Raw genomic sequence first — 21013 nt, 5'->3', positions numbered from 1 at the left:
ATACTGCAGTCTTCGTATTTTTATCGTCAATTAAGTCGTAACGTTAAAGTCGTAACGTCAACACGAATGAAAATTTTAACTTAAAAGTTGCCGTTAGTTTGTATTCGTTGCATTTTACGTGAATTACGAAACGGTATAAAAACCACGCTTCATTGGCACCTCACTCTATCCTGCAATTCTCCCCCTCCCCACTGAGTTCAAACATTCGTCATCATAATCCATGCGATATAGGCCTAAAATCACGATGTACTCATGTAAATTATACACACACCTGAGACTGATGTCTCACTCCCGACGTCCCGTAACTCTGTGTGAGCGGAATTGCCATTACGAGTTTTCCATGTTCACCTGCTGTATATTTACCATCTTCTATCTAAATTATTGACCACGGAAAAATACAGTTATTACTATTAATAAGAAAGTGAACTTAAGTATTATAAAGTACAGAGTATAGAATGTAATTCTAAATGATTTGTAAATACCACCACCGAATCATACTTTAACAAAAAATATAGGAAAGTGAACTTAAGTATATAAAAGTAGAAAGTATGTATAGAAACTAGAGGATGGTCATTCAATAGCAACTAATTATTCATATCGCGTGTTTTTACTATAAATAAAGCTACTAACGAAAGATTCAGTATTCTGATTATCGATACGCCGCATTGAAAAGATTGTTAAATAAATAAGAAGAAATAGGAAAGTGGCGCCAATGATATGTTCATCGTCTGACTTAATAGGTTGCCAGGTTAACTTTTCAATTTCATAACGCTCATTGATTTGGAAAACTTGTTTCCGATTTGTAGTACGATCAATTCGTCTTATTATTATACTTTAAGGCTACGGTAAATGTTTTTTCACTCCAGTTGAAAACCGACGGTTTTCCGACGGCATAAATTATGTGGTTTAGATTTTTTTACTTACTTACATTTATTTTTTAGAATATTGTTATGTGTTATGATATGGACTTTGTTCTGAAATAAAAGTGAATTGAATTGAATTATACATAAAGTACAGTAAGACATGGATAAATAATCTACTGTAAACGCGGGCGTTCTTAAAATTGAGGGCGCTAAACATAAAATTTACGAGATCGAATACAGGTGGCATAAGCCAAAAAAAAAGATGTTAAATGTGCTCTCCCTGCCTCAGCACTAAGGCCTTGCCACAGCCTTTTGGGGTCGTTTCCAGCACATTACCAGATGCATTGAAGTTATTGCCTATTGGAAAGGGGGACGTATAATTCTGTGAACCCAAACACAGTTGGTCGCATACCTTTAACTCTATTCCACCAGCGTGGGGTTAGAACCCACGACAGTCGTGTTGTTAACCGGCCGTCTTATTTATTGCTACGTTAATACAAGCTTTGTTCCCTCAAGATGGTGCTCATGAATATGCATATTATGACGTAACGGTTAGAATGACGTAATATGAAGCAGACTATTATCAGCTGTTCAGTCATGTACTTGGTGGCCCAACGGGTAATACGCCCTAATTTGAGTTGCCTACTCTCTGCTCTACCTGGTGTTAAAATCTTTACAGATACAGATTTTTTTTAATTAAAAATAAATGTTGTTTTTTGAGAGATTTTTAGAAAGCTAAGTTTATTTAGGATACCCAAATTGTTAATCAATTACCGCCATTTTATTTTGATTACGTCATCATGGATAAAAATTTGAATAACATGTAAAAAGTAGTATTTCCATCTCTTTCGTCATAGTTTATCACATCAAGAGAGCGCATATCCACCGTTTATATTTTAGAATTGATAATTCTCTTCGTTACGTGAAGAAGAGAATTTATATCTCATCGTAGTTGTACGACACGGCTTGGTATGCTGTGCGTTGTTATGCAAATGAAATTGTGCAGGTGTAGTGGGACTGGTGGTTTGTCATTCGCGGTCAACACGCCACACTGTTTATTTACTTGAGTAATCTTTTTACATTAATTTATAGAAGGTGCCTCGTGTATTGTATGTGTTTTGTTTCTAGTTTTATTTTAACTTAATTTCACCTTCTGTGTTATTGTGCCTTTATCGGTAAATCGGTAGGATCAATTCATTTTCTGGTTGTTCACGGTTGAGTAACAAGCAACTTTCAACCAATCCGTAACGAAACTAGTAAAGCTTGGCTCCCACTAGAACGTAACGCAAGGACGTAAACGCAACGCAAGCGTTTTAACCAATGACAAGCGAAGTTATGGACAGTTAGCAATCACAAGCGAATAAGCCATCGCTTGTGATTGGTCAATTCACTTGCGTTGCGTTACGTCCTTGCGTTGCGTCACTAGTGGGAACTACGCTTAATAATCTAGCTGTAAACAAGATGACCTGTTAGCTCCGTCGACTGATTATTATAATTTTTTTATGAATTGTACAAAGATTAACATTAGGCTTTTGTGTGTGGGCTCCCACTGTTTGTTCTGTTGAATCATTATTGCACATGAATTGCATTCCCCTCTGGCTCGCACTTTGACAATGCTCTACAATGGATTATTTGAACGACTGGTAGAATTTTCTTAACATTTCATAATTTCTTTACTTGTGTGCGATATTTGTTTTCTAAATTTGTAATTCTTTTTGAAAAAAATTTGCGAAACTAACCAGCTTGTTAGTTTAATGACATTTGTCATTTCGTCTGAAGAAACTGTCAAGCAAGTTAGTTTCACAAATTTGTGGCTGTTTCGGAAAGAATTACAAATTCATGAATATCCAAAACTAGTTGTTTTCTGCTGATGTCATGTGCTTCATTATGTATCTGATTATTTTCTTCTTATTTCTACTATAGCCAGAAACCGCAGCAGCTACATTAGTATAAACCGTTGTGCTGATATAGAGGGCACACTTCTTTTAACCAAATTGGTGTAGTTTGTTCAATTTGTGATTTATAAAACAAATAACAATACAAATGAATACAAGATTACATTTACTTTATTTGCAATCTCAATATTGTACAAGTCATGTTTGCCATTTTAAAATTTAAATGCTGGAATAGACATTAATTTATAAGCTAACTACATCACTGCATTGTGGCTTGGTAAGGGACTGGATTAATAATTACTGTGAAAAAAAAACAAAAAGAAGACTTTAGTACATTTTATGTTAACAGGAGATCAGACCAATGTAAAGCTCTGTTTACACTATCAAACAAAGTGTGATGTGCCCAAATATGGTAATGATATGACATTATCATGTCCATATATGGGCACATCACTTTTTTTGTCACATAAAGTTTGATAGTGTAGACAGCACTTCAGGATTGACGTTACTATTTGTGAGACGTTTAATGAATAGGGTTTGTGTTTATCATATGTGACTTACTAGGAATAAAGATATGAAAACAAGATATAAATAAAAAAATTGTAGGTTCAAAATTAGGAATATCTCAAACTATTGCAAAAATCAAAGATTATTTAGCGGTTTGGGAAACAAGTTTTTGTTTGCTTCAAAACAGTGATGAAGAGAGAAAGGATAAAAGAATTTGATTTGCAATTTGAGTTACAAATATAACTGTACAAATATAACTGTAGTATTTACGTGGCAATTATGTTGTCTTCCTTCGACAGTCTAACCAATGAATCATCCGATTCACCCTGTAAATAAATCATAAAATCATTATTTATTTGATATACACAATCAAAATATATATTTTTCAAAAACTTTATTTTCTCTTGACTATAACAGGTTATGTATTACTACCATATTTGGGCACATCACACTTTTTTTTGTCAAATTAGTTTGATAGTTTGATAAAGTTTAATGTGTAGAGAAAGCTTTAGATTAGAAAATAAAAATAGTTATATAATTTAATATTTGGAGCAGATATAAAAGGATCACGTTAGATGTACATCTTACCATTCTTCTGATGGCGCCACATAAAGCGTAGGTCTTAAACGTACCAGTGTACATCCCAGTAGTTGGATCAACCTGTACACAAAACAACAAAACATAAGAATGGCACAGTAATGTTGTAGATCATTCACATAATAATCTATCTATGAATTCAAAATAATATTACTTACATGATTTAAAAGAAGATATAATTTTTTTTACATTAACTGTTATGACTTTTTATTGCTACAGCTGGCATGCATCTACACATTTTATATATCTGTTTGATTGTCATTTTGCAATGTAATGTTACTTTAATTGTTAATTATCATGACTTTTTCTATATCAATAAATTGTCTAATAATTGTGAACTCACCTCTGCAATGTTTATCTGTACTGAGGCATGGTCCTTGGCTGATATTATTCTGTTGCTGGTGGAACTGAAAAAACAAAATTAATAAGCAATCAAAATCGGTGTGTATCAAATATTTTGCAATCTACCAAGTGCAGAATAAAGTTAATTGTAAACTATAGCCTAGTACTAGGCCTAATAGTTATTAAGGTAGGCTAGCTAGGGTCAGGCAGGCTGAAACATCTCACTTTTAGGCTATGTAGCAATCGATATGTGCGTGGCCGCGTGTTGCATTGTGAAAGGAAACATTGAGGTTTGATTTACTTTTCCAGAGTCAAAGACCTTTCATCATTTCATTAAACAAATTACTGTCTAAATAATAATAAATATGCGTGGCGGGTACACTAATTTAAATTTATTTAAATTAAGTAGGATTATTTATAAACTTCATATTAATATTATTGAATCAGGCTTATTTATAATTGCATTGAAAAAAGCAGAGCTCCTAAACGTTCCTCGGCCAAATAAATCGTCCCTAGGCCTAGGACAAATCCTCCCGCTAGTGCCATCCAACATGGCCATGCCGACCGAGGCCGGGCTTACACACATTCATCGTGCTTCTGCGCCTCCTTACCACTTTCTTGGAGTGTACAAATCCACGTATTCTCCGGCTTCGTTCTGCATCTTGGCAAATGTTTCTGTTAAAAACGGATACAGAAAATATTTAAAATACCAATAAATCGATATACGATTATTGATTGTATTTATAAAATTGCTAAAATTACAAGTTTTTAACACATATTTTACTCACATGTCACGTTTATGGCAACGATCGACAGAAAGGATCGAAGGCACCAAACCATCCCATAATTCAACATTGGTGGCGCTATATGATATGGTTCCCGGTTGTTCTCAAGAGTAGAGACTCAATCATATCAATACTGACTCCATGTTTTACTTTTGGACACAATTGGAAACAGGTTTCTAATAATTATAACAAGTAGGCCTAAATTCGAAAAAAAGCTAATGGAATTTTTCTGGTGGGCTTCTTTTCGAGGTGAGCTACTGTTTTAGGTTGGGCCTTCTTTCTTCTTTTAAACTTTTAATACGAATTTCGAATGAATTCAATAAATTTTGATCGATGATATATTTTGAGAAGTTAACTTATCCGTTGAAATAATCCTAATTAGGTCTATATTTGTAGACTAGATTCAATTTTTATATTTTTTGAGGTTATGTATTACGTTACCAAAACTGTTTACCAGCTATCATATGTTGTATTACTTTCTTTAATAGGCCTATCCTTTTATTGTCTGGATCTATTCTGTATAGCAAACAGTATAAATGAATCACCGAAGGACGTGAACAAACATCTTTGAATCAAAAGCTGAAGCACTCTGTACAATGGTCCTTTATATATCATCGGTGAACCATTCAACACTTCACTCACTTCAAATAATACTCACCAGGCTTCAGTTCAGCACAAACAATACTAACGTTAACTTTATTAGACTATACTTTACGTCATATATCGATGTAATAATTAAAACACCTTTGAGTTTGGCGAGTTGTTGAATAACACAGTTTCATGGTAGCAACAAGAAGGTAAGAAGTCTCCGTATGATGTAGTTTCACGGGCATTCATATAAAACAGGCTCTTGTTAACATAAGCTTATAGCTTACATATCTTATTATACATTATATTATAAGTGAAACGTTTCTAGCGTAAACTTATTTAAATCATACAGGCGATTAGAGGCATAATTGTTAGGTGAATAACGACGTCACGTGATTACATTATATACAGTACTATCCATACACACTAAATGCTGGGAAAATTATTATCAACTATTCAATTATTATCCAATATTCAATTATTATCAACTATTCAATTATTATCAACTATTCAATTATTATCAACTATTCAATTATTATCCACTGAGCTAAATTATTTTTCATTTCACTATTGGAACAAAATAACCAAAGTTTGGTGAGGGAAATTTTTAATTTTAAAGTTTTTTTTTATCATCATAATTATAATAAGAGGGCTAAAATTCTTCAATATCTTCAATGAATACTTACATACTTACTTACTTAGTCCGCGACATACCTGAACTTATATGACTAGATTGCTCGTCAATAACATTTTGTATTGTATATTTATGCGTAGATAAACGATGTCTGGAGAAAGTGACATAGCCGTACTCTTGGAGTGTTCTCTATGTTTTGAGCAATACGACGAAGGATACCATCTACCTAAAGGCTTACCTTGTTATCATACCTTTTGTTTAACGTGTCTACAGCAACTAGAAGGTGACAAGAAACCGCTTCGTTTGAAATGTCCCGAATGCCGTACGCTTCATTCTTTGTCCTCAGAAGGTTCAAAGGGGTTACCAAGTAATGTCACCATCACTAGCTTGGTGGAAATGAAGTCACAGTCTGTAGCCAGAGAACAACAAGGAAACAACGATCTCAAGAAATGTTTAGAGAAAAGAACAAGCGAACTGAAAGAGCAGGTCGATGCTTTCTGGAACATGGAGCGTCAGAGGAGACAATTGAACAGTAGAGCCGAACTTGCAAAAAGTGAAATCCAGAAAAGTTTTAAACAGATTGGAGACGAATTGAAGCAGAGACAAAAGGACTTGTGGGCGCAGATTGATAGCCATGTCAAAGTTGAAATTGAAACTCTTAAAGGAAAGCAAGCGACATACCGCGAGAAGATTTCCAAAATTGAAGAATTCAGCAAAGAAATTCCTAATGTAAAAGTTGAAGAGACACAATTAGTTGATCTTCTTAAAACGTGCACAGATTTCAGTAAATCAATGGCCGAAATACAGAGCAGATTGAGTTCTGAAATTAAAAAGATTGTCTACGTGGAATGTGGTAGAGAGCAGTTGTCGTCTGCCCAAAGTTTCTTTGGAAAAGTTCAAGTTGGTCATTCCAAATCAGTTGATATACGAAGACCTGCATCTTCAAAGGCTGACAACAACAATCCGCCACTCGTACAAGCTAAGCCAAAACGACCCAGTTCTGTTGTCGTGTCCCATAGTACAGACAGATATCTTGAAATAGCCTCTGCAAGAAATGGTGTTGCGAATGAATCCGAAAGACGTCGTCGAAATTCTCTATCTTCTTCTTTACCATCTTCACCTTATTCGTCAATACCAGCAAATGAACGACAGCGAAATCCAACACCAAAACCCAGGGAACGACGAGACTCTGGTAACAACGTTGATGGGTCTCAGAAAGACATCACTCCCAGATCAACAATATTTAATTTATTTAACATTGAACTAAAACAGACAATACAAATGAAACAAAGAGAAACAGTGCTTAAGAATAAAGGTGAACCGAGTAAAGTCTTTGGAGTTGGAGTTTTAGGAGTTCCTTACGATGTGGCCGTGGCTCAAGGAAAATATTTTGTAGTTGACAGTGAAAATCATTGTGTCCATGTTTTTAACCCGGCGGGCCAACATCTATTGATGTTTGGAAAAAAGGGTATGAAGAAAGGACAGCTAATGTATCCAAAAGGAATCTGTACAAATGCAATGGGTCAAATTTTAGTCGTTGATGCCACTTTGTTCATCCAGGTGTACAATTCAGCAGGAACACCGTTAGATCAACTTGCAATATGTCGCCCTAAACGATCTCAAAGCTTTAATTATAAATCAACTGGTATAGATTGTGATGAAAGAGGTAACATTTATGTTTGTGATCCAGATCATTATTGTATCAAAGTGCTTGATCGACAAGGTATCTACATCCGACAGATTGGACATCACGGCTGGGGAGATGGACAATTCAAATACCCATCTGGTCTGACAACATTCCACGACAAACTTATCGTTACCGATCTTCTAAAACATTGTATCATGGTGTTTGAACAATCTGGGAAATTCTTTTGCTCAATAGGTTCTGAAGGCGTGAACCTAGGTCAGCTGAGAGAACCAACTGGAGTAGCCGTTGATGATTCGTTTCTGATTGTGGTTGACGCTGGAAACCATCGGCTACAAGTTATTGATAGGGCGGGGAAATTTATAACATCATTTGGCTCTAAAGGTGCAGAAAATGGAAGGCTTGACTACCCAATGGGTGTTGTCATGACAAGAGGCGGTAACATAGTTGTCTGTGACTCGAAGAATAAGAGAATACAAGTATTTTAAAATACCAAATGTGATCAACTACTACTACTATCAACAGTTCAATTAACAATGAAAAATTTGAATAGAGAATTTAAACAAGAATGGTTTTACTCTACTGAGATTATTTCAATTTTTGTTTTTTTGTATCTTTCTAAAGAACTTTGCACATAAAACATCTTTGTATTATTCCAGGGAAGAGTAACATTTCACTCTTCCCTCCTGATTATTCAAACCACTGTATTTTAAACTATTCTTAGTTAAATACACTTAAAGCCAATAGATCATAAAATTAATATTAGAACGAGTGAAGTGAGTAGGCTTAGTTACGAAGGAGGGAACCATACGAGGGCACCAGGTGAAGTGAGTAGGCTTAGTTACGAAGGAGGGAACCATACGAGGGCACCAGGTGAAGTGAGTAGGCTTAGTTACGAAGGAGGGAACCATACGAGGGCAACAGGTGACCCAAAACCAAATTGTTTACCACACGTGAACTAGTACAATAACCGTACAAAGACTGATTACCACCACGCACCTTAGACAAACATTTTACACATGCATCGTTTGCACTTTTATGTTCAATTCTTTTCAAAATACGTAAATGGTATAACAATGGTAAACAATCGTGTATATAGGCCTACCCAACACGATGACACGGTCAAAAGTTGTGAAACAATGTACCAAGAAACACTACGTAGATATTAAACATGATAAATATTTTTGAACGAACATGAACGAGAGCAATGGAATACATTAGTAGTATATGAATATACTCATGATGAACTGGTTTCATTGTTTAGAGTACTTTTACAGAACTAGGCTTCCAATATCTGGTTACACAGTGGACTCTTTAGTCTCGACAATAGAACCTGTTTTTAAATATTTTTGCTGTGCTCACAGGTCTGAAGGTTTTCACACATATAACATTCGTATCTTACAATACTATTTTTGCATCCGACGTTGACGAATTAAAATAATAATTCAATCAATTTGTAAATTTCATAAAGATCTGAAAATTGAAGTAATTTTGAATGAGCTGAATTATAAGCTAATTTTGGTTAACACATTTAAGAACACTGCGAATAAAAATATAAATGCAATGAAACAAAACGTTTACCTTAAACTCTGTTTAATGTTGTACTTCAAATCATCCGCGTATTTTTTTATAGTATGTAAAATAATACAATCCAAGTAAAACTTAACTTTATATAGACTCTAGATATACGAATCTCTTTGTACAATATCTACTGGTTATATGCGTTGTACTACGGTACTGCAGCATCAGAATGCATTTTGTAAAGATAATGCTATTTTAAAGCTCTCTATCAAACTTTTGTGACAAACAAAAATGTGATGTGCCCATATATGGACACGATGACGTCATATCATTACCATATTTGGGCATATCACACTGTGTAGACAGAGCTTAATGATAAGATAATACAGTTCAAATTAACAGATAATACTATTCAATGATAAACGTTAACAATAAAGAATGGTAATACAGTACCTAATAAATATTGCGAGCAATAAAAACAAAACATAACGTTGTTCAAGTCATTTTGTTTACAAAATTTGAGGACACTAAAAACGTCACTGTATAGTAACTTAGCTTTATAAGGAAAGGCCAATGATACGAATCTCGGAACGAGCGCCGTACATCGTCACCAGAATTGCATATAATATGTATGTTTCATACTGGACTTTATTAGTAAGCCTAAAAATAACAATACATATTATACAGTCAGGGAAAAATAACAATTACAGTATTACATGAAATATAAAATAATTTTTGAAAATAAATGTTATAAAATATTATTTACTACAATATATTTGTGCTACCCAGAACTATGGCAGTTACTCCCCTATGCTCTAACTAATATAAAATGAATGTAAACACAATTTAGGAAGGAAAATATTCTCTCTGAAATCATGGCTGAAACATATCATTGGAATAAGACCCTTCTGTGAATATTATTCCTTTTAAATTAGAATACATCTAACAAACACACACACATTTTAACATTATTTTTCTAAATGCACTGTTTTGTTAAAACACGGAGGTAGAAATAAAAATCCTGTTAAAGCTAAACAATGTATATTTCATTCACTTTTGCTTATACAGTGGTGTATTGTTGTCTATGGTTAAACAAACCTATTAGTGCTTTTTCATTCATATAGTGTTCCATAATCGTCTATTGTTAAAGCTAACCAGTATTTCACAAGATTTTTATTCATACTGTGGCATTAAATAATGGTCTATTGTTAAACCTATTATTTATTTCCCACACTATATATTCATATATTCACTCACTGTAGCACTCTATAATCATTTATTGTAACTGTTTATTTAAAACGCTTTTGTTTCATGTAGCGTTCCATTATCTCCAGTTGCAAGTCTGCTGCCCACAGACCTGTGAAAATATCTTTTTCTTTTTTCATAGCTTTATCAAGAGGAAGTTCCGAACCAGCTAAAACAACTTTTTTTATTGCTTGAACAAGCTGGTATGGGGCACTAATAAAAGGAGCTAGCCAATCAGCTGTTCCCTTAATTAGATCTTTGGTTTCTGGTAAAGTTCCATCAGATAAGCCAACTTTCAGAGCAGTTTCAGCGTCCACTGGATCAGAACTACATAACATTTTTAATGCTTCTCTGTGTCCGACAATGTGGACAAGTCTAGCGCCCCCACCCCATCCGGGAGACAGACCAAGCTTTCTGTGCACAAATTGTATGACGGATCCTTCCGTCATAATTCGAAAGTCACATGACGTCGTGATCTCTGCACCGCCACCCATAGCTCTTCCATCAATGGCTGCAACGCTTATCAACGGAAGTTGTTGCAGCCGCAGTAAAGTGTTCTGCATGAATAAACACATCATGGTACCTGCTTGAGGTGTTTTCAATTCTTTCATTGATGTCAGGTCAGCTCCAGCACTGAAATTGTTTCCATTTGGGTTGCCCACAAGTATAACAGCTTTACCTTTCTTCCAATTTTCAAGCTCAGAAATAACATCTGCGAGTTCTACCATCATAGATCCTAAAAAAAAAAACAACATGTTTTAATTCAATTATTACTCAAATTGAGGGTAGTATATTCAGTGTATATTTACTTTAAGCCGGTTTTCCACTAGGCGAATTTGTTTGTGTAAATCGAAAGCGCCAGCTAATACGCATGCATATTCTTGTTTTCATCTTCCAAATCACTCTCTAAGCATGCGTATAATCTGACATATAATTGTAAACTCCATTTGAATGCGTCCACTTTATCATAAATTGAAGTAAAACCTTAGCTTTTAAAATTAAATTTATCATTTGGTAGGTCAAACATACCAACATTTGAAACATAAAACCAGATTTATATCAATATATTAATATTTTAATTTATTAATTAAATTTAATCTATTTTTTACCTGATAGTGCATTTGCATTCTTTGTGTTGCTAATGGTGATTGTTGCAATTCCTGTCTCATTATTTAAGTCACTCTCAATACTTCCTCCACCTAGGCCCTGAAGTGTCACTCTTTGGGTACTCTCAATATACAATGGTGGTCTAAAACTGTCCTTTGGCGCGTTCAACTCCGAGTGCTGAATTTGTTGACTTGAAGTCACCTCAGTTAGATTAATTGCTGTGATGCCTTCCTTGTAACAACTTCTTTTTATAACATTTCTTACAAGTGGCAATGTTCTACAGAGAAATTTGCCTGGTGACATCATCATGAATGCAACTACCTGGAAAAGGGAAAATAATCATACTTCATAAAACTAGGCTACTGCAAGTTTTATGATTGAGGCTCTCCATGCCCGAACCTAAATCAAACTCAAAAATGGTTCAACCAAACAAAGTTTACATTTATTTAGGTTAAACGCAAAAAAATTAACATGGACCAAACGACCAGGCATGCAGCGATAAGTCGTCAGAAATGATCTCATTTGCTGATCGCAATATTTCTTCAACTTGTTAGGCTGGCTACGTACGGGGGGCTAGGCCTAGCTAAATGATCTCTCTATTAAATGTCTTACCTTTCAATTAATACGCTTAGATTTCTGTGCAATATATACAACAATCGACTAATAGCAATTAATTATCGTATAAAGTGATATTATTTATTTACAGAGTATACGTACGATCCGAAATGAGCAGGTATATAAACTATACCAAACTGGCGAGTAAATCATGTTTTACTTTTTAAACCTCGCAACGTCTGGTTGAAAAGGCTACTCGGACCAATAATTTCTATTAGCCTAGGGGTTATTGCGATTTGGACGTTTCTGATTGGCTGTAGCCATGGACTATATTGATTAACACTGTTCTGATTGGTTGTAGCTTTGAATACATCTTCTCGGAACTCGTCCTTAATACAATAGCAATTTAGCACAGTGTTTTACTATAATTAAATAGCAATTTAGGTAAATGTCTTTTGAAATGAAATTAAATAAATTATAACCAATTTGGTTAGAGTAAAACACAATGATAAAGAATAGGAAACATTTAATAATATGATAAATTACATTTACATAGCAATTTAGCACTGTGTTTTACTATAACAAATTTGGTTAGAGTAAAACACAATGATAAAGAATAAGAAACATTTAATAACATGATAAATGACATTTAGCAATTTAGCACTGTGTTTTACTATAACCAATTTGGTTAGAGTAAAGCACAATGATAAAGAATAGGAAACATTTAATAACATGATAAATGACATTCACATAGCAATTTAGCACTGTGTTTTACTATAACCAATTTGATTAGAGTAAAACACAACGATAAAGAATAGGAAACATTTAATAATATGATATATAACATTTACATAGCAATTTATCACTGTGTTTTACTATAACCAATTTGGTTAGAGTAAAACACAATGATAAAGAATAGGAAACATTTAATAATATGATAAATTACATTTACATAGCAATTTATCACTGTGTTTTACTATAACCAATTTGGTTAGAGTAAAACACAATGATAAAGAATAAGAAACATTTAATAACATGATAAATGACATTTAGCAATTTAGCACTGTGTTTTACTATAACCAATTTGGTTAGAGTAAAGCACAATGATAAAGAATAGGAAACATTAATTTAATAACATGATAAATGACATTCACATAGCAATTTAGCACTGTGTTTTACTATAACCAATCAGATTAGAGTAAAACACAATGATAAAGAATAGGAAACATTTAATAATATGATATATAACATTTACATAGCAATTTAGCACTGTGTTTTACTATAACCAATTTGATTAGAGTAAAACACAACGATAAAGAATAGGAAACATTTAATAATATGATATATAACATTTACATAGCAATTTATGACTGTGTTTTACTATAACCAATTTGGTTAGAGTAAAACACAATGATAAAGAATAGGAAACATTTAATAATATGATAAATTACATTTACATAGCAATTTATCACTGTGTTTTACTATAACCAATTTGGTTAGAGTAAAACACAATGATAAAGAATAAGAAACATTTAATAACATGATAAATGACATTTACATAGCAATTTAGCACTGTGTTTTACTATAACCAATTTGGTTAGAGTAAAACACAATGATAAAGAATAAGAAACATTTAATAACATGATAAATGACATTTAGCAATTTAGCACTGTGTTTTACTATAACCAATTTGGTTAGAGTAAAGCACAATGATAAAGAATAGGAAACATTTAATAACATGATAAATGACATTCACATAGCAATTTAGCACTGTGTTTTACTATAACCAATCAGATTAGAGTAAAACACAATGATAAAGAATAGGAAACATTTAATAATATGATATATAACATTTACATAGCAATTTAGCACTGTGTTTTACTATAACCAATTTGATTAGAGTAAAACTCAACGATAAAGAATAGGAAACATTTAATAACATGATAAATTACATTTACATAGCAATTTATCACTGTGTTTTACTATAACCAAAATGGTTAGAGTAAAACACAATGATAAAGAATAGGAAACATTTAATAATATGATAAATTACATTTACATAGCAATTTATCACTGTGTTTTACTATAACCAATTTGGTTAGAGTAAAACACAATGATAAAGAATAGGAATTTAATAATATGATATATAACATTTACATAGCAATTTAGCACTGTGTTTTACTATAACCAATTTGGTTATGGTAAAGCACAATGATAAAGAATAGGAAACATTTAAAAATATGATAAATGACATTCACATAGCAATTTAGCACTGTGTTTTACTATACCAATTTGATTAGAGTAAAACACAATGATAAAGAATATGAAACATTTAATAATATGATAAATTGCTAGCACTGTGTTTTACTATACCAATTTAGTTTTGGATAAAGAATATGAATTTAAAAAATGGATATAATATGATATGATACAATATGATTTTCTCCCAATTAGTAAGACATTTTGGAGTACTGCGTGCGTAGTGCACCTAACAAGATCATGTTCGCTATTTAAAACCGTAAACGCATAAATTTGCGGACATACTCGTAAAACACACTTCCAGAGATTTGATAATTTTAACAGTACTACAAAATCCATAATATAAAGTAGTATAGATTTGTACAAAAAGAGCAGAACAATTAAATTAACTGTCATTACATCTACTGAACTGTCTCATTACATCTACTGAAAAATTCATCGCGATGAATTTATTTATAATACACCAATCAGATCACACGCAATTAGTATGGAATGCCAGTTTAGGCGATGATAAAATCGCGTCGATGATGCAATGAAAATTGCGTCGATGTGATGAAAATTGCGTCGATGAATATAGTATTGATGTAATGATGTGATGAACATTGCGTCGATGAAAATTGCGTCGATGTAATGAAAATTGCGTTAATGTGATGAAAATTGCGTCGATGAAAATTGCGTCGATGAAAACTGCATCGATGAAAACTGCATCGATGAAAAAAAAAATAATTTTCATCGATGCAGTTTTCATCGATGAAAATTGCGATCTCCCTGCCGGTATGATTTGAATATGATGTCATGGATGCTGGACATCTGGATTTTATGTACTGAACTGGTGGATTAACGGAAGCAATTAGCTAGAAGATATAATGTGTCCGAAAGGACAATAATGGATCCATTGCTAAAATGTGTTGACAATAAATCACTAAAATGTTAATCAGTGCATATATTTCAACATTGTTTTAGTGCGCGATCACTGTGCGCTTGTCTATAACGCGCGCTAGCGCAAGCGGTAAACATGTTTATCATATCAAAATATTCAGAAACCGTCAATTTTTAGCAACATAATAACATTATTAACATCATTATTAACATCATCATTTACTTTACTAGTAGTCATTTTCATCATTGATTGAATTAAAACCATTTGGAATTTTCATAATCAATTAAATTCATCACATCAATTTTCATCGATGCAGTTTTCATCGACGCAATTTTCATCGATGCAGTTTTCATCGACGCAATTTTCATCGACGCAATTTTCATCGATGCAATTTTCATCGACGCAATGTAAATTGCGTCGACGCAATCTACATTGCATCGACGCAATCTACATTGCGTCGATGCAATTTTCATCGACGCAATTTCATCATCGATGCAATTTTTATCATCGCCAAAAACTTGTGTAAAACGGCGTTCCATAAGTGACGAATCGCATATTCGCCGTTTATTGTTGAGGCGCGTAAACAGTGTGCGCAATGCACGTTTTCTTCTCATGACGAGACGAATCGATATTCGACTCTTCGTGTGACGAATAATCGCCAAATTATAATTAATATAATTAATTAATGAAATAAGATACGCAGTTGATGTTTGCATCAATTGTTCTTTAGAATAAATACTTTCGAAATACAAAACAAAAAATGTGTGGTGAGTGACGATATGTTCAATCATGGACCTATAAATTACTAATTTATAGGTCCATGATTCAATATCTGTAGCTTCAATCCAAACATAATGTAACAGAAAATTCGAAGCGTAAAAAACGTTCGTTTACACAACATTTTTTTTTATACTTTATTATTGATTATTATATTATACAGGAATACTATTTATTTCCTCATTTCTACCCAAGAATAAACAATTTTTGGATATAATACTTTATGTGAATTACATTACCAAAATATTAAAATGAGGATAAAAAAACATCGCGTAAAATACTCGTACTCAAAAGCTTCTGAAATTTGTAGATATATGTCATGAAAAAGAAATTTGACATTCCCAATAATTTTTTTTTTGAAAAAATGTAATTATATGAAACATACAATTTACATAGTTTATCATTGTTTTTTATTAGAACCAATATGGTTACACAGTTAAACATAGTGATAAAGAATAGATACTTGTTAGGTTACTACCCTACCCTCTAGTTTGAAGCGACATTATAAATTCATCGAGAAAAAAAACGTATCGTATTCAGAAACGTTTGACATTTTGTATAGATATGTTCAATAAGACAAAACAAATTATAAATTTCAAGACAAATCGATGATTTCCATTATTTGCATTTCTAAAAATTCACACTTATGAAAGACCATACATTTTCAATATTTCCTTTTTTCTGTGTACCGAGTTTAGAAACTTTTTGAATACCAGACGTATTTTTTTGTGATGCTTTTTCATTTGAATTGTAGTATAAAATGTCATTGAAACGAGATAAAAATCATACAAGACATGTTATAATAGGTTGCTCTATATACATAACAAAATTAGTTCTTTTTTTTTGGTAAGAATCGCCAATGAAGTAGAAAGTTATTTCAGATGTAGTGTGCATTTATACGTCATTAATAGTAGGCCTAAAATATAATATTAAATATTATAAAGAATATCAAACATTTTATGTTATGAAAAATAAAATTGACATATAAGTTTATCATTGTGTTTTACTATAACCATTTTGGTTAAAAGTTAAACACAGTGAGTGATAAAGAATAGAACTGTTTTAGTTTATTTAACCCTAACCCTAGTTTGAAGCGATCACATATTTAATATTCATCGCTAAAAATACGTATCGTCTTGAAAAACGTTTGATATTTGGTAGATATGTTCAATATAGGTTCTTACATCTAAAATGCAAAAGAAATATCCTAATAGTTTTATTTTGATTTCTGAGAATCATCAATGAAGTAAAAATGTGTTGGAAATGTATTGTCTTTCATAAGTGTAAATGTTTAGAAATGCAAATTATTAAAATCACGAATTTGTCTTGAAACTTTTATTTTTTGTTTGTTTTATAGACGTAAGAACCTATTGAACATATTTACCAAATTTCAAATGTTTCTGAATACGATACGTATTTTTTCGCGATGAATTAAGTATGTGATCGCTTCAAACTAAGGTTAGAGTTATATAACCTAAAACAGTGTCTATTCTTTATCATTGTGTTTAACTGTGTAACCAAATTGGTTCTGTAAAACAAGATGATAAACTATGTAACTTGTATTTATTATTATTACATTATATGTATCCTATAATGTAATATGAAAAATAAAATGTACATAGTTTATCATTGTGTTGTACTAAAACCAATTTGGTTACAAGTTAAACACAGTGTTAAAGAATGGAACTGTTAGGTTATTTAACCCTAACCCTAGTTTGAAGCGATCACATACTTAATTCATCGATAAAAATATACGTATCGTCTTAAAAAACGTTTGAAATTTGGTACATGTTCAATATAGGTTCTTACATCTATAATGTAAAAGAAATATCATAATTTGTTTTATTTTGATTTCTGGGAATCATCAATGAAGTAAAAATGTGTTGGAAAATGTATGGTATTTCATAAGTGTACATTTTTAGAAATGCAAATTATTAAAATCACGAATTTTTTGTGAAATTTATATTTTTTGTTTGTTTTATAGACGTAAGAACCTATTAAACATATCTAACAAATTTCAAAAGTTTCTAAATACGATACGTACTTTTTCGCGATGAATTTAGTATGTCGCTTCAAACTAGGGTTAGGGTTATATAACCTAAAACAGTATCTATTCTTTATCACTGTGTTTAACTGTGTCACCAAATTGGTTCTGTAAATCAAAATGATAAACTATGTAACTTGTATTTATTATATTATTACATTATATGTATCCTATTCTTTTCATAACGTTTAGATAATAAGATATGTTTAATATAATATTTTGCTATGTAAATAATATCATATAATAAATGTTTCATTATCATTGTGTTTTACTGTAACCAAATTGGCTATAGTAAAACACAATACTAAATTTGTATGTAAATGTATCATATTATTATATGTTTCCTATTCTTAATTTGTGTTTTACTGTATCCAGCACAGTGCTAAATATCATTTATCATAGTTAAAATGTTTTACTCTAACCAAATTGGTTATAGTAAAACACAGTGATAAATTACTATGTAAATGTCATTTATCATATTATTAAATGTTTCATATTCTTTATCATTGTGCTTTACTCTAATCAAATTGGTTATAGTAAAACACAGTGCTAAATTTCTATGTGAATGTCATTTATCATGTTATTAAATGTTTCCTATTCTTTATCATTGTGTTTTACTCTAACCAAATTGGTTATAGTAAAACACAGTGCTAAATTGCTATGTAATGACATTTATCATATTATTAAATGTTTCCTATTCTATATCATTGTGCTTTACCATAACCAAATTGGTTATAGTAAAACATTGTGCTAAATTGCTAGCTATGTAAATAATCATTATTATTAAATGTTTCCTATTCTTTGTCATTGTGTTTTACTCTAACCAAATTGGTTATAGTAAAACACAGTGCTAAATTGCTATGTAATGACATTTATCATAATATTAAATGTTTCCTATTCTATATCATTGTGCTTTACCATAACCAAATTGGTTATAGTAAAACATGGTGCTAAATTGCTATGTAAATAATCATTATTATTAAATGTTTCCTATTCTATATCATTGTGCTTTACCATAACCAAATTGGTTATAGTAAAACACAGTGATAAATTGCTATGTAAATGTCATTTATCATATTATTAAATGTTTCCTATTCTTTATCATTATGTTTTACTTTAACCAAATTGGTTATAGTAAAACACAGTGCTAAATTGCTATGTAAATGTCATTTATCATATTATTAAATGTTTCCTATTCTATATCATTGTGCTTTACCATAACCAAATTGGTTATAGTAAAACACAGTGATAAATTGCTATGTAAACGTCATTTATCATATTATTAAATGTTTCCTATTCTATATCATTGTGTTTTACTATAACCAAATTGGTTATAGTAAAACACAGTGCTAAATTGCTATGTAAATAATCATTATTATTAAATATTTCCTATTCTTTATCATTGTGTTTTACTCTAACCAAATTGGTTATAGTAAAACACAGTGCTAAATTGCTATGTAAATGTCATATATCATATCATTAAATTCCTATTCTTTATCATTCTGCTTTACTTTAACCAAATTGGTTATAGTAAAACACAGTGCTAAATTGCTATGTAAATGTCATTTATCATATTATTAAGTGTTTCCTATTCTTTATCATTGTGTTTTACTTTAACCAAATTGGTTATAGTAAAACACAGTGCTAAATTGCTATGTAAATGTCATTTATCAAATTATTAAATGTTTCCTATTCTATATCATTGTGTTTTACTCTAACCAAATTGGTTATAGTAAAACACAGTGCCAAATTGCTATGTGAATGTCATATATCATATTATTAAATGTTTCCTATTCTTTATCATTGTGTTTTACTATAACCAAATTGGTTATAGTAAAACACAGTGCTAAATTGCTATGTAAATAATCATTATTATTAAATGTTTCCTATTCTTTATCATTGTGTTTTACTCTAACCAAATTGGTTATAGTAAAACACAGTGATAAATTGCTATGTAAATGTCATTTATCATATTATTAAATGTTTCCTATTCTATATCATTGTGTTTTACTATAACCAAATTGGTTATAGTAAAACACAGTGCTAAATTGCTATGTAAATAATCATTATTATTAAATATTTCCTATTCTTTATCATTGTGTTTTACTCTAACCAAATTGGTTATAGTAAAACACAGTGCTAAATTGCTATGTAAATGTCATTTATCATGTTATTAAATGTTTCCTATTCTTTATCATTGTGTTTTATTTTAACCAAATTGGTTATAGTAAAACACAGTGCTAAATTGCTATGTGAATGTCATATATCATATTATTAAATGTTTCCTATTCTTTATCATTGTGTTTTACTCTAACCAAATTGGTTATAGTAAAACACAGTGCTAAATTGCTATGTAAATGTCATATATCATATTATTAAATTCCTATTCTTTATCATTCTGCTTTACTTTAACCAAATTGTTTATAGTAAAACACAGTGCTAAATTGCTATGTAAATGTCATTTATCATATTATTAAATGTTGCCTATTCTATATCATTGTGTTTTACTCTAACCAAATTGGTTATAGTAAAACACAGTGATAAATTGCTATGTAATGACATTTATCATATTATTAAATGTTTCCTATTCTTTATCATTGTGTTTTACTCTAACCAAATTGGTTATTGTAAAACACAGTATATTTTACCTCAACAACATCGCCGCAAAATTGTTTATACGTTTATTTTGATTGGCTAACTAAAGTACGGTCTAATGAATATTGATATCAGAAGATTCCCTAGCTTAGTGAAAAAGTTTTATTATCAAAA

General features: G+C 31.4%; 3 protein-coding genes across 4 annotated transcripts in view; 1 reads left to right on the top strand and 2 right to left on the bottom strand.

Moving 5' to 3' along the window:
- Positions 1-2911: 2911 nt before the first annotated feature.
- Positions 2912-5048, bottom strand: LOC140062322 (small ribosomal subunit protein eS21-like). The gene is made up of 6 exons (XM_072108482.1): positions 4993-5048; positions 4816-4879; positions 4206-4269; positions 3854-3925; positions 3536-3591; positions 2912-3058 (listed from the first exon to the last, which is right to left on the bottom strand). The coding sequence occupies exons 2-6, from the start codon at positions 4863-4865 to the stop codon at positions 3049-3051; spliced, it is 252 nt and encodes an 83-aa protein (XP_071964583.1). The 5' UTR covers positions 4866-4879; positions 4993-5048; the 3' UTR covers positions 2912-3048.
- Positions 5049-5679: 631 nt separating this feature from the next.
- Positions 5680-9638, top strand: LOC140062319 (uncharacterized). Its single transcript, XM_072108476.1, has 2 exons — positions 5680-5786; positions 6352-9638. Exon 2 carries the CDS (start codon positions 6359-6361, stop codon positions 8342-8344), a length of 1986 nt encoding a protein of 661 aa, XP_071964577.1. The 5' UTR covers positions 5680-5786; positions 6352-6358; the 3' UTR covers positions 8345-9638.
- A 94-nt stretch (positions 9639-9732) lies between these two features.
- LOC140062321 (ethylmalonyl-CoA decarboxylase-like) overlaps positions 9733-21013 on the bottom strand; it is a 54521-nt gene continuing 43240 nt past the window's right edge. Inside the window, exons 1-3 of one of the 2 annotated variants that reach the window (XM_072108480.1) lie at positions 12342-12472; positions 11732-12050; positions 9733-11358 (exon numbers count right to left, since the gene is read on the bottom strand). In XM_072108480.1, coding sequence (XP_071964581.1) covers positions 10667-11358; positions 11732-12038 — 999 coding nt within the window. In that variant the 5' untranslated portion in view covers positions 12039-12050; positions 12342-12472 and the 3' untranslated portion in view covers positions 9733-10666. Of the gene's footprint in view, positions 11359-11731; positions 12051-12341; positions 12473-21013 lie in introns of those variants that run through there. The other variant, XM_072108481.1, reaches the window with a different exon arrangement.

This window comes from Antedon mediterranea, chromosome 11 (assembly GCF_964355755.1).
Source record: "Antedon mediterranea chromosome 11, ecAntMedi1.1, whole genome shotgun sequence".
Lineage (NCBI taxonomy): Eukaryota > Metazoa > Echinodermata > Crinoidea > Comatulida > Antedonidae > Antedon > Antedon mediterranea.
Note: the sequence above shows the minus strand (reverse complement) of the source record. Positions and strands in the feature narration are given on the sequence as shown.